This window comes from Hippopotamus amphibius, chromosome 4 (genome assembly GCF_030028045.1).
Source record: "Hippopotamus amphibius kiboko isolate mHipAmp2 chromosome 4, mHipAmp2.hap2, whole genome shotgun sequence".
Lineage (NCBI taxonomy): Eukaryota > Metazoa > Chordata > Mammalia > Artiodactyla > Hippopotamidae > Hippopotamus > Hippopotamus amphibius.
The window spans coordinates 135,258,351-135,271,153 of record NC_080189.1 but is presented as its reverse complement, the minus strand read 5'-3'; the positions used below and the strand labels follow the sequence as shown (position 1 = coordinate 135,271,153).

The window sequence follows — 12,803 nt, the reverse complement described above, 5'->3', positions numbered from 1 at the left end:
TAGCTATTTTACATCTGGTAGTGTATCTGTGTCTGTGCTATTCTCTCACTTCATCCCAGCTTCCCCTTCGCCGCCCCCCCACCGCCCACCCCAGCCCCATGTCCTCAAGTCCATTCTCTACATCTGCATCTCTACTCTTGCCCTGTCACTGGGTTCATCAGTGCCATTTCTTCAGATTCCATATATATGAGTTAACATAGGGTATTTGTTTTTCTCTTTCTGGCTTACTTCGCTGTGTATGATAGTCTCTAGGTCTATCCACCTTATTATACATAGTTCAGTTTTGTTCCTTTTTATGGCTGAGTAATATTCCGTTGTATATATGTGCCACATCTTCTTTATCCATTCATCTATTGATGGGCATTTAGGTTGCTTCCATGTCCTGGCTATTGTAAATAGTGCTGCAGTGAACATTATGGTACATGTTTCTTTTAGGATTATGGTTTTCTCTGGGTATATGCCCAGTAGTGGGATTACTGGGTCATATGGTAGTTCCATTTTTAGTTTTTTAAGGAACCTCCAAATTGTTTTCCATAGTGGCTGTACCAACTTACATTCCCACCAACAGTGCAGGAGCGTTCCCTTTTCTCCACATCCTCTCCAGCATTTATTGTTTCTAGATTTTTTGATGATGGCTATTCTGACCGGTGTGAGGTGATACCTCATTGTGGCTTTGACTTGCATTTCTCTGATGATGAGTGATGTTGAGCATCTTTTCATGTGTCTGTTAGCCATCTGAATGTCTTCTTTGGAGAAATGTCTGTTTAGGTCTTCCACCCATTTGTGGATTGGGTTATTTGCTTTTTTTGGTATTTAGCTGCATGAGCTGCTTATGTATTTTGGAGATTAATCCTTTGTCCGTTGCTTCACTGGCAAGTATTTTCTCCCATTCTGAGGGTTGTCTTCTTGTCTTGTTTATGGTTTCTTTTGCTGTGCAAAAGCTTTTAAGTTTCATGAGGTCCCATTTGTTTATTCCTGATTTTATTTCCCTGATTCTAGGAGGTGGGTCAAAAAGGATGTTGCTTTGATGTATGTCATAGAGTGTTCTGCCTATGTTTTCCTCTAGGAGTTTTATAGTGTCTGGCCTTACATGTAGGTCTTTAATCCATTTGGAGTTTATTTTTGTGTATGGTGTTAGGAAGTGTTCTAATTTCATTCTTTTACATGTAGCTGTCCAATTTTCCCAGCATCACTTATTGAAGAGGCTGTCTTTTTTCCATTGTATACAGTCAGTTGTAGAGTGTTTTTTATCATCCAGAAAGTAACCCTGTAGCTGTTACTGTCCTCTGCAGCCCTAGGCAACCATTCATCTCCTTTCTGTCTCTGTAGATGGCCTAGTAAGGACGTTTTATGTGAGATCCTACAATATGTAGTAGTGTGACTGGCTTATTTCACTTAGCATAATATTTTCAAGGTTCATCATGTTATAACATGTAGCAATGCTTGTTCCTTTTGTTGAATAATAGTCCATAGTGTAGATATACCATGTTTTATTCATTTGTTAATCATTTGCGGGACATTTGGTTTGTTTCTGTCTCTTAGCTATTCCGAATGGTGTGCCATGAATGAATGGCGTGCAGTGAACATTTGTGGACACATGCTTTCATTTCTCTTGGACATATACTTAGAGGTAGAACTGCTGGCTTATATGATAACCCTGTGTATAACCTTTTCAGGAACTGCCAGACCGTTTTCTAAAGCAGCTGAGTGTTTAGATTCACAGCCGCAGTGTGTAGGAGGGTTCCAGTTTCTCTACATCCTCATCAACATTTAAGTGTTTTTGACTGTAGCTGTCCTAATTGATGTGAAATGTTATCTCATTGCAGGTTTAATTTGCATTTCCTCAGTGGCTGTTGTTGAGCATCTTTTCATGCCTTTTGGCCATTGTATGTCTTTGGGGAAATGTTCCTTGGGCTGTTTTCACTCTTTTAAAATCTGGTTTCTCTTTTTTATTGACTTGTGAGAGTTCCTACCAGTAGAACCAGATAATATCTAAGTCCTTTGCATATGATTTGCAAATATGTTCTCCCATTCTGTGGATTGTCTTATTTCTTGATGGTGTACTTTGAAGCACAAAGGTTTTTAATTTTGATAAAGTCTAATTTATCTATTTTTTCTTTTTTGCTTGTATTTTTGGCAGTGATTTACGCCTATATTTTAAGTTTTACAGTTTTTGCTCTTAAATTAATTTTTATGATTCATTTTGAATTATTGTGTATGATTGAGGAAGGGATCCAGCTCTTTGTTTTTTTTGTTGCATGTGCACCTTCTCAAGTATTTTGTAAACTCCCCATTTCTAGCCTGTAGACAAGCGTGAATAATAAATGCTACCTGCACATTGTAACAGTAGGAAAGGATGGGCAGCTTCAAAGGAAATAATGTTAAATGTAATTTTCACAAAGTAGTTTGTATCACTGTGCTGAAAATGCTTAGCATATTCATTTGGGATAAATATATAGGATAGCAGTACTATTTTTAAAATAGTCTTTATTAATGGAAGTCAGTGAGAGCTGTATCTTTCATTTATCTCTGCTAGTTTATTTTTGGTCCCAAATCTCTTAACAAGGGAGTCTCCTTAATACCATATCTTTGTAATAGATACAAGTGCAGGTGTATCGTATGGCTTTATTGTTGGTGATGAGATTTTTCTAAGTGGTGAATATTTTGGTAAAAGTTAAAAACAAAGCCAAGTACAGTACAACTTGTGCAACAGTTATATTCCAAGAAAATTCAGCAGGTTACATGAAGCAGAATCTACTTCTAGGCTCAGCTAATTAGAAACTGATTTTTCAGATATGGAACAGTTTTTAGAGAAATGTCCTATGCACAGTATTCATCCCTGACCCTTCTCACTGTCAGTGGGTACCTTCATCTAGAGCAGTGCTGTCCAGCGAGCCATTCTTGCAATTTTAAATTTTCTTGAGGCCAACATCTGGAATTAATTTTAATAATATATACTCTTTAACCCAATGTATTATGTAATATAAAAGTATTAATGTGCTATTTTACATTCTTTTTGTACTAAGTCTTTGAATCCAGTATGTATTTTACGCATAACAGCAAATCTCAGTTTAGAGGAGCCACATCCCATGCACTCAGTAGCTGTATGTGGCTAGTGGCTATCATTTGGATTCTGCAGATCCAGAGGGAGTAACTCAACTACAGGCTGTCAGATGCCAGCCCGTTATTGACGCATCATCTTATCTGTTCCCCCCTCCCCAGGAGACAGCCTGGTTAGCTACAACTTTTGCTTTTCACCGCCAGATAGCTCATATGCACTTGGTAAATTGGAGAATGGCATAAACTGCAGTTGCATTGGTTCATACAAGAAAATTTTTTTTCTAGGCAGTGCAAATCAGAATAGCAGGAGTAAGGGCCTTCAAGCAGCTGTACCGGCAAGACCCCTAAAGAAAATCAGAGTCTGCTCCTCTCGCCTGGCATGACTCCCTCTCTGTGGCTAGTTGCGCTTCCTTCTCTGTCCATTCTGACTGCAGCCTCAGTGCTCAGAACTTCATTTCCATGTTCTCAACCCCAGCAATTTAATATCCCCGGAAGCAGTCTGCAGTCATGCTGAACTGCTTGCCTGATTCAAGTTTTTGTTAGTGCTCTGGTTATGATAAAGTTGCATAGTTTTGAGTGATTGGCTCCTACCCTATTTTTCCCATAAAATTTTTACTTTTAGTGTGCAATTTTGCAGAATTTAAGGTTTTTCAGGAACACATTTATTATGTTATGGCAGAAATACCCGTTACATATATACACGGCTTTCTTTGTGAAATCCCCTTGTTAAAATATTTGTGGTTTCTGGTTTGAAGTGATGAGAGGAGAACACTTGGAACAGAGCGCGGTCTGGATAGTGACCACCAAAACCATCTTGATGGGGGGAGTGCCTGTTACAAATGCACGTCTTAAGGTCCCATCTCATATAGTGTGAATCACAACCTCTGTGAAATTCAACTTTTTTTTAATAGAGGTCCAGTACTGAACCTTATTCAGTCATGCCTATTATCTGCTTGTATTAGTTTGAATAGCAGTTTGGGGTGGTGGATGTACTTGAAATCTTTCATTTATTATTATAGGTATACCTTAAATGTGCTTTCCAGTTTCTTGGAGAAGACATTAAGATTTAGAAATTAAGTTTGAGGATGTAATAGGGAATTCTAGTGGTTGCTTTTTTTTTTTTAAGTGTTTATTGATTGTGTTGGGTCTTCATTGCTGCGAGCGGGCTTTCTCTAGTTGTAGTGAGCAGGGGCTACTCTTCGATGGGGTTCATGGGCTTCTCTTGGAGAGCATGGGCTCTAGGTGTGCAGGCTTCAGTAGTTGTGGCTCGTGGGCTCAGTAGTTGTGGTGCACGGGCTTAGTTGCTCCGCGGCATGTGGAATCTTCCTGGACCAGGACTTGAACCCGTGTCCTCTGCATTGACAGGCAGATTCTTAACCACTGCGCCACCAAGGAAGTCCCCTGTCATGTTCTGAATAAGGACACAAGTGCCATAATATTTTGTCCCTGAATAGACTGGAAACTTTTTTCACCTTTAGAAAAGCTGGTTGCATTTCCCAGCCTTGTTTGTTTATATAGAATTGTATATACTTCCCACTTTCCATCTAATATCCAAGTTCCCATTTCTAAATGGGAGGGCAATCTAATTGCTTAATGCCCATTTCTTCCTGAGTCAGATGAGCTTTGCTACATTTTTTGGTCCATTTTCCATAGTACTCTCTTAGGGCTCCATCTTTCTCAGACTGTAGGTTATATCCTTCTCACCCTTAAAATCTAGCTTCTGAAGTTTAGAGGATGACAAGTAGGGATTATTCTGCCCTTTAAATAGTGAAGATTCTGTCAGGGAAGAGGTCAGCATCTTTCATTGTTACATTAACTATCTTAGATAAATATTGCCCAGTCCAAGAGTTGGCAGGCTTTTTTTCTTAAAGGTCTGGATAGTAAAAATTCTAGTCCACACAGTCATTACCACAATTGAAAGAGCAAAAGTAACTGTAGATAATTTGTAAGTGGCTGGCTGCAGGTGTGTTCTGATGAAACTTTATTAGTAAAAACACATACCCAGCAGGTCCGTGTGTGTCCTAGTGTGATACTGGTATTCAGTCATGTTGTCACATCTTTTCATATCTGCCTTTGGTTAAAGCACCGAGCAGGAGAACTTTGCTCACTCCTTAGGTTGATCAAGTTGCAAGCATAAACATAACCCCCTGCACCTTTTGCCCGCTCCTACAAAAGCAAGACCCCAAGTAATTCTCAGTAGTATCCCTTTCTTAGAAGTCTTGAATACTTGCTTCATCAGTCTTCACTTTAATTTCTTTAGGTTGGTTTAAATATGTATTATTTAAAACCAGTTTTATTCTGCTTAGCTACAAATTCTACTTTTCTTAAGGAAATAATTTATTTTCCTTTAAAGTAGCAAGCATTTTTCTTGGTAATGTAAAGAAAGTATAAAGGGCACCAGACTTATAAACAGCTTTTGCTTCCCTTACTTTGTTATGCGAAACAGCATCTATGAGATGATCTCTCACCAGCATATGCGTGTGTGCGCGCACACACACACATCTGGATTTAGCATTGAAAATCTGAGCTCAAGTTTTATGCATGTCTCTGCTCTTCTTTGGATATGTTACCATCCACAAATCACTTACTCTTTCTCAGCTTTAGACTCTGCATTATACTACTACTACTAAAAAACCAAAACCCTTCTGTTCTTAATCCTGAAACATACAAATCCGTCATGGGGTAAGATATAAAAATTTATTCAAAGAAACACTGTTTTGTAGCACTTTATCGGTATGGCTGTGGGAAATCATAACCATAATCATTTCTCTGACCTTATTTTTCTGCTTGCATGTTACTTCAGTTTGGAAAAAACTACATGGAGACATGAAAAGCCTCCATGAGATACCGTGCTCCCCCCCCACCCCCAATACTTTGGAAGATAGTATAAACTGTAGCTTTGTTCAACATATTATAGTCATGTTGTTCAGAGGCAAATTTGCCCTGCCTTCAGTTTCTTAAGTGCATCCTTCTGGCCCTAATCTAAGAATCTATAGCCTGTTTTATCATGCTTCCTATAAAACCTCTTTTACTTACTTTGGATTCTATTTAAGAATGTCAGTTTATTCTTAGTCTTTCAGTAAAATATCTGTGTTTTAATCTTGCTCCTCACTTTCTTCGGAGGGGGGCGGGGACACCTTGTGGCTTGTGGGATCGTAGTTCCCCGACCAGGGATAGAACCTGCACCCTCAGCAGTGAACGTGCAGAGTCCTAACCACTGGACTTCCAGGGAATTATTCCTCACTTCTTTTTTTAAGTTAGAGTTGTTAGTTTTGCTAAGTGTTCTAGATAAATCTATGAAATAAATTTCATAGAATGTGGAATCTGATCCCTATTCAAAAAGCTCCTGTTTCTGAAAACGACTTTCCTCTTAACAGCTGATTGAGTTTTTCTCTTGATTCTTAAGTCTTAGGCTAGTGTGCCTTGATGCTTACGGATTTTAATTATTATGCTATGCCCTGTGAAAACACTCATAGTAGACCTAAAAACTGTCTGATAACATCAGTCAGACTGGTGGAAGCCATGTCATTTCTTCAGAGGTTAAGAGCTTAATTAATTGGGTGCTTGTCAGGTTCTGAATTTTTGTTGATACGAAGTATAACACTAAAGTGAATTTCTGTATCTCAACCTCATGGCAGATCAGTAAGTCTCTTTCTAGTATATCTTAGGCTTATAGAGCACTCTCCCTATCATGTCTTTTAACAGATCTTTAGTGTGGCACATTTATTTCATAGACTTGTGTCTTGCTCAAGAAAGCATGCAAGCAAATGTCACGGCATCTGACCCGGGCTTGTTAATGAACTACTCTGAGGATCATTTCAGTCAGTGAGATTGGCCTCTTCTTCATTATTGCCAACGTACTTAAGGAAATTTCCATGGAAATTTCAACTCGTAGTGTACAAATATGGTGTTCTAGTAGTCCCTGTTACTAGTTCTTATTTGCATGCTGCTGTGAAGCTGATTTTTAAAAACAATTTTATGAGTTACTTCTGAAAAAGTGCAAATTTTGGCATAGAGCTAAGATTTTCTTTAAAAAGTCTTAATTTGAAGCATTAAATTTTCTTTGTGACTGAATGTGTTGGGGTCCTCAGACCACCCCCCAGGTTTGGTGATTCCCTTAAGAGGAGTCACAGGACCCAATATATAGTTATTACCGTGGCTATGACTTATTAACTGTGAAAGAATGCAAACTGTAGTCGGCAAAGGGAAAAGGCATATGGGGCAAAACCTGGAAGACAGCAGGTACAAGCATCTAAGAATCTTGCCCCAGTAGTGTCACACAGCACATGCTTCATTCCTCCAGCAAGAATTGTGACAACACTGGTGAACTGTTGTCTGCGGGGAATCTTATTAGAGATTTAGTGCCCAAGGTTTTTATTGGATTTGGATTCTTACATAGGCATCTCTGCCTAGTTTGTACCAAAGGTCTGGATTTCCTAGTAGGAAAGCGGGTGTTCAGCATAAAACATGTTGCCCTCATGACAGCTTAGGCACAGTGAGCCCCACTCATCAGTTATTGTTGTGGGAACCCTCCTGAACAGTCACTGTGCTAGGCAAGGAGCAACTGTGCAAGCAGGCTTTTCTGAGGATAGCAGTCTCAGGCTGCCATGTTAGCTTTCCTGTACATGGTGCTTATTCTTGACTGATTTCTTCTTTCAATTGTGTTCATCCTTAGAATGTTTATCGAGGAATTTATTGATCACTGTATTAAAAAAAATTTAGGGTGTTTTACATAAATACATGCCATCCAGCAAGATGAAAACTAAGTAGATGAAGAAACCATCAGGCATCTCAAACAGTCTTGGGAAATTTCCTTCCTTGTACCATCTACATTTTGCTGGGTACTTAAACCCTTTTTGTCTTTTGTCATATCAGTAGCTTTTTTGGGTCTCTGAATCTGCTTCTGGCATCCCCAATAAGCTGGCTCCTATCCAAGGTTAAATCTTGGTTGTTGCCTTTTCTTTTACCATGCTGTTACTTCATTCTGAGCTCTTAGTGCTTGTTTATTATATTATATTCGAGTCCCCTACCTTTCACCTTTTTAAAGGAGGAGACTTCTTGATCCACTTCTAAACTCCTTTTCCTCTTCACTTCTTTTTTTAAGTTGTTACACTTGTTAGTTTTGCTGAGTGTTCTAGATAAATCTGTTTCATAGAATGTGGAATCTAGTCCCTACTCAAAAAGCTCCTGTTTCTGAAAGTTGGAGTCAGTGCTCTCAAACCCTGCTCCTGCTGCTGCTTTATCAACTAAATCTATTGAATATTCTAAATCTTTTATTGTCCTTTCAGTCTTCACAGCATCTTCACCAGGAGTAGATTCCCTCTCAGGAAACCACCTTCTATGCTCCTCTATAAGAAGCAACATCCATTCAAGTTTTATTACAAGATCGCAGCAATTCAGCCCCATCTTCAGCTCCAGTTCTAGTTCTCTTGCCCTTTCCACCACATCTGCAGTTCCTTCCTCCATCAGTGTCTTGAACCTCTCCAAGTCATCCCTGAGGACTGGAATCAGCTTCTTCCAAACTCCTGTTAATGTAGATATTTTGACCTCTTAACATAAATCTTGAATGTTCTTAATGGCATCTGGATGGTGAATCCTTTCCAGAGGGTTTTCGATTCACTTTACCTAGATCAGTCAGAAGACTCACTGTCTATGGCAGCTATAGCCTTATGAAATGTATTTCTAAAAAAGAACTGGAAATTGAAATGACTCCTTCATCCGTGGGTTGCAGGATAGGTGCCTTGTTAACAGGCATGGAAACAACACGCATCCTGTCCATCTCCCCTGGAGTTCTTGGGTGGCTAGATGCGTTGTCAGTGAGTTGTACTATTTTGAAAGGAATCTTTTTTTCTTAGCAGGGGGTCTCAACAGTGGGCTGGAAATACTCCGTAAACCATGTTGTAAACAGATGTGCTGTCATCCAGGCTCTGTTTTTCCATTTACAGAGCACAGGCAGAGTCAATTCACCGTTGTTCTTAAAGGTCCTGGGATTTTCAGGTGGTGAATGAGCTTGAGCTCCACCTTCAAGGCACCCACAGCCTTCGCCCTTGAGAGAGACAGCCTGTCCTTTGACGCTTTGACGCCAGGCATGGACTTCTCTCTGGCCTTGGAAGTCCTGCATGGCATCTTCTTCCAGTGGGAGGCTATTGCGTCGACACGGAAAACCTATTGTTTGGTGCAGGTGCCTTCATGCGTGATGTGAGCTGGGTCTCATGGGTGACCTGCGGCAGCTTCTGCAGCAGCAGCTGTGGCTTCACCGGGCACTTTGTTGTCACGGAGACGGCTTCTTTCCTTCCACCTCATGAGCCCCCATCTGCTGGCTTCAGAATTCTCTCTGCAGCTTCCTCACCTTTCAGCCTTTGCAGGACTGCAGAGTGTTTGGGCCTCGCACTGGACGAGGCTTTGGCTTAGGGGAATGTTGTGCCTGGTTTCATCTTCTATCCAGGTCACTCAAACTTTCTCCACATCAGCAGTGAGGCTGTTGTGTTTCCTCTGGTGTGTTCACGGGAGCAGGACTTTTTATTTTCCTTCAAGAACTTTTCCCTTGCATTCACAGCTCGGCTCGCTATTTGGTGCCAGAGGTCTAGCTTGCTTCTTGTCTTGGCTTTTGACCTGCCTTCCTCAGTAAGCCTGACCTTGTCCAGCTTTTCATTTAAAGTGAGAGACACATGACTCTTCCTGTCACGTGAGCACTGCGAGGCCATTATAAGGTTATTAACTGGCCTAATTTCAGTATTGTTGGGTCTCAGGGAAGAGGACGGTCCGAGGAGAGGGGGAGATGGGATGGGGGGAGTCAAAACGCGCAGCATTTATTTATCGGTTAGGTTTGCCGTCCGGTGTGGGGGTGGTTTGTGGTGCCTCACCGCGGGTCTCTGTAACACGTAGTCACAGTGAGCAAGTTTGCAATATTGCGAGAATTAACAAAATGTGACACTGAGATGCTAAGTGAAAAATTGGCGCCAATGTTGGAAAGGTTGCTACAAACCGTCCATTTGTTTAAAAAACAACAACAAATCTCAGTGTCTGTGAAGTGCAATAAAGCAAAGCCCTATGAAACAGAGGTAGGCCTGTAGTTGTTCCTGTTGATTGAAATGGTTAATTCTTACTCATTTCTTCTCATAGCAGCTCTGGTGCTGACTAATTAGTTTGCAGCACCACTGGACCATCTATATTGCTCTTCCCACTTCCAGTTTTTGTTCATTATCCTTTAGCCTCCATTCCACTTGCCAGCTCATTTTTTTGGGAGTTGAATTATGTTACCTTGATACTGAAAAATAAATACATGGAATGAAATTGAAATACTAACAAATAGACTTTTGTAGTGGACCTTTTTGTATCATTAATCAAGTCTGGATTTTTATATCTTGGCTTTTCTTAAGACAATAAAAAATGTCATCCCCGATGGTCTCTGAGATGTGTAGATTATTCATAAAACTCATGAGTTACTTTTAAGCAGTTTTTAGGAAGAATTGGTCCTGCTCTGAGGAGATAAATGTCGTCATCATCATCTTGAAAGCAGGCACTGAAACTTAACTTTTTGAAAACTTGATACTGTTTTAGTTGAAATTTGGCAAAACTTATAAGAGCAAGTGTGGAAACTGTTTAAGAAGTTGAAAAATAATTGCGAAAACATATTGGATAATTGTGACTTTTAGTTCTCTAACAGTTGAAAATTTTTTCTTTTTTCTGTATGTACATTGTGTCTTTAATAGAACTTTTATTTTTAAAAAACCTGCAGGCTGCTAGGAGTGGTAAAAATAAGCTTTTGCAGTGATGAGTTAGCGATATACAATGGTCTGAAGTATGGTAGAAACTAGTGTAAACATCAAATATGACTTATTTATAATTCACTTTGCTTTTTATTTTTTTAAGGGACCAGTTACTCTCCCCAAGAAAATTCACACAACCATAGTGCTCTTCATAGTTCAAATTCACATTCTTCTAATCCAAGCAATAATCCAAGCAAAACTTCAGATGCAGTAAGTATATAAACATGCCCAATTTTGCTTTTTGGGGGGAATATATGGATCTTAGTGCACTTGAACTACTGAGCTAGCCTTACTAGAACTGAGCATAGTCAGAGTATGCCGTCTTCGTATTGTTCCGTCAGCATTCCTCGGTGGAGCAGAATTCACCATTGGGATATCTGAGATACAAAGAACTTCAGGTTATGAAACTTGTGGCTTAACTTGAGCTTCCTGTTTTCATAATCTATAAACTTCTATTAAAAAGTCTATAAATTTGTTGAATATCTGCTGTGTATTATATACAATACAAGACACTAGTGATATAGAGGTCCCTGTCCTGAAAGGCATGAAACCCAGTGAGAAATTGTAGATATTTCTAAAAGTGAAGTAATTGTTAATGAAGTAACTATTACTCAGGTTGAACTTTTTAAAGTCAAGATTCAAACGAAAGTTCTAACGCATTCATTCAAAAATAAGGTTTCAATTTCCCAGGCATGTGCTAGGTTGTTGATGTATAGAACTAAGAAAATGTAGCGCACCGTAAAGGAACTCTTGGACCTATGGTGGAGACTGAAAAGTAAACCATTAAAACAATGCATATTAATATTGCTGGGGGAGCCCCCAAGAGGGGACTGTGGCCTGGATGAGGAAGGTGTGCTGGCTGGCTGCCTCACTGTAAGCAGCATGAGAAGAGGGCTGGGATTTGTGTAGCATGGAAAGGAACAGTACCTACAAAGACATGGAAGTGTGAAATAGCACTGCGCGTTTGGAGAATGTGGGTTTTGATGGTGTGGAAGAATGGCAGGAGCTCAGGTTACAGAGAGAAGTGGGGCCAGATCACACAGTGTTCTCTACCTTGCCAGGGAATATGAACTGTATATAAAGGCAGTGGAGAGCTTACTAAAGGATATAGTCAGTGAAGTTCCATATTTGCAATTTAAAAAACATCAGATAGCAGTGTGGAAAATACATTATAAGAAGCAAGAACAATTAGAAGGCTATACAAGTGTAGGTTGAATGTCGCAGGCATTGCCTTGGTTATTCAGGTGATCATCACACCTTAATCGATATTGAAAACCCTTGGGATTTATTTTTTGTCTCTTGTTGAATCACCGTGGATAGTACATTTGCACAGAAAATTGAAATGTCAATGATTTTCATAAAAATTTTAGAATAGTTTTAAACATTAGTCAGGGTCCGATTTAGGAAAACAGAAATTATACTGGTTATTTTAGCATACAGAATTTCAAATACAGGAAACAAAAAGGAACACATATAGTGATTACCTCTAAGGCTGGGAACAAAAGGAAGAGGCTGGGGTTATCAGAACCTAATTGCTCAGAGGAGGAGCCCAGCACAGTTGGTCATAATACCTCTGAGAGAGATGATGAAGCCGGCTCTGATTCTGGGTTGAGAGCTGGAAACGGGAACCTGCTGTGGCTGTAAGGCTTCTTTCTCCTGCCTTTCCATCCTCCTCTAATGTCTGATATTGGCAGAATCTGACAGGAAGCCAGCTGGCTAAATAGAAAGTAATTTGCATTGTCCCAGCCTTAGCATCACAGAATGTAGAAGGGGGTGGTATTGAGACTGAGACAACAGCTTGATAAACCTTCACAGGTGTTATCATCACACTGCTTGTGCTGAATCATTTTCACTAAGACATATACTCAGGATTTTACAATGAGTATCTCTATTTTTGTGAAAAATGGCCCCATTAATTTAACAGGCTAGCACTAACCTGATGTTCCCTTTATCACTGACGGTTTAGATTTGGTA

General features: G+C 39.8%; 1 protein-coding gene across 7 annotated transcripts in view; it reads left to right on the top strand.

Annotated features, from left to right (window-relative positions):
* Positions 1-12,803, top strand: part of WAC (WW domain containing adaptor with coiled-coil) — an 83,344-nt gene that overhangs the window by 37,769 nt on the left and 32,772 nt on the right. For all 7 annotated transcript variants that reach the window (XM_057730433.1, XM_057730431.1, XM_057730432.1 and 4 more), the window contains exon 4: positions 10,933-11,039. In XM_057730433.1, coding sequence (XP_057586416.1) covers positions 10,933-11,039 — 107 coding nt within the window. The remainder of the gene's footprint in view (positions 1-10,932; positions 11,040-12,803) is intronic.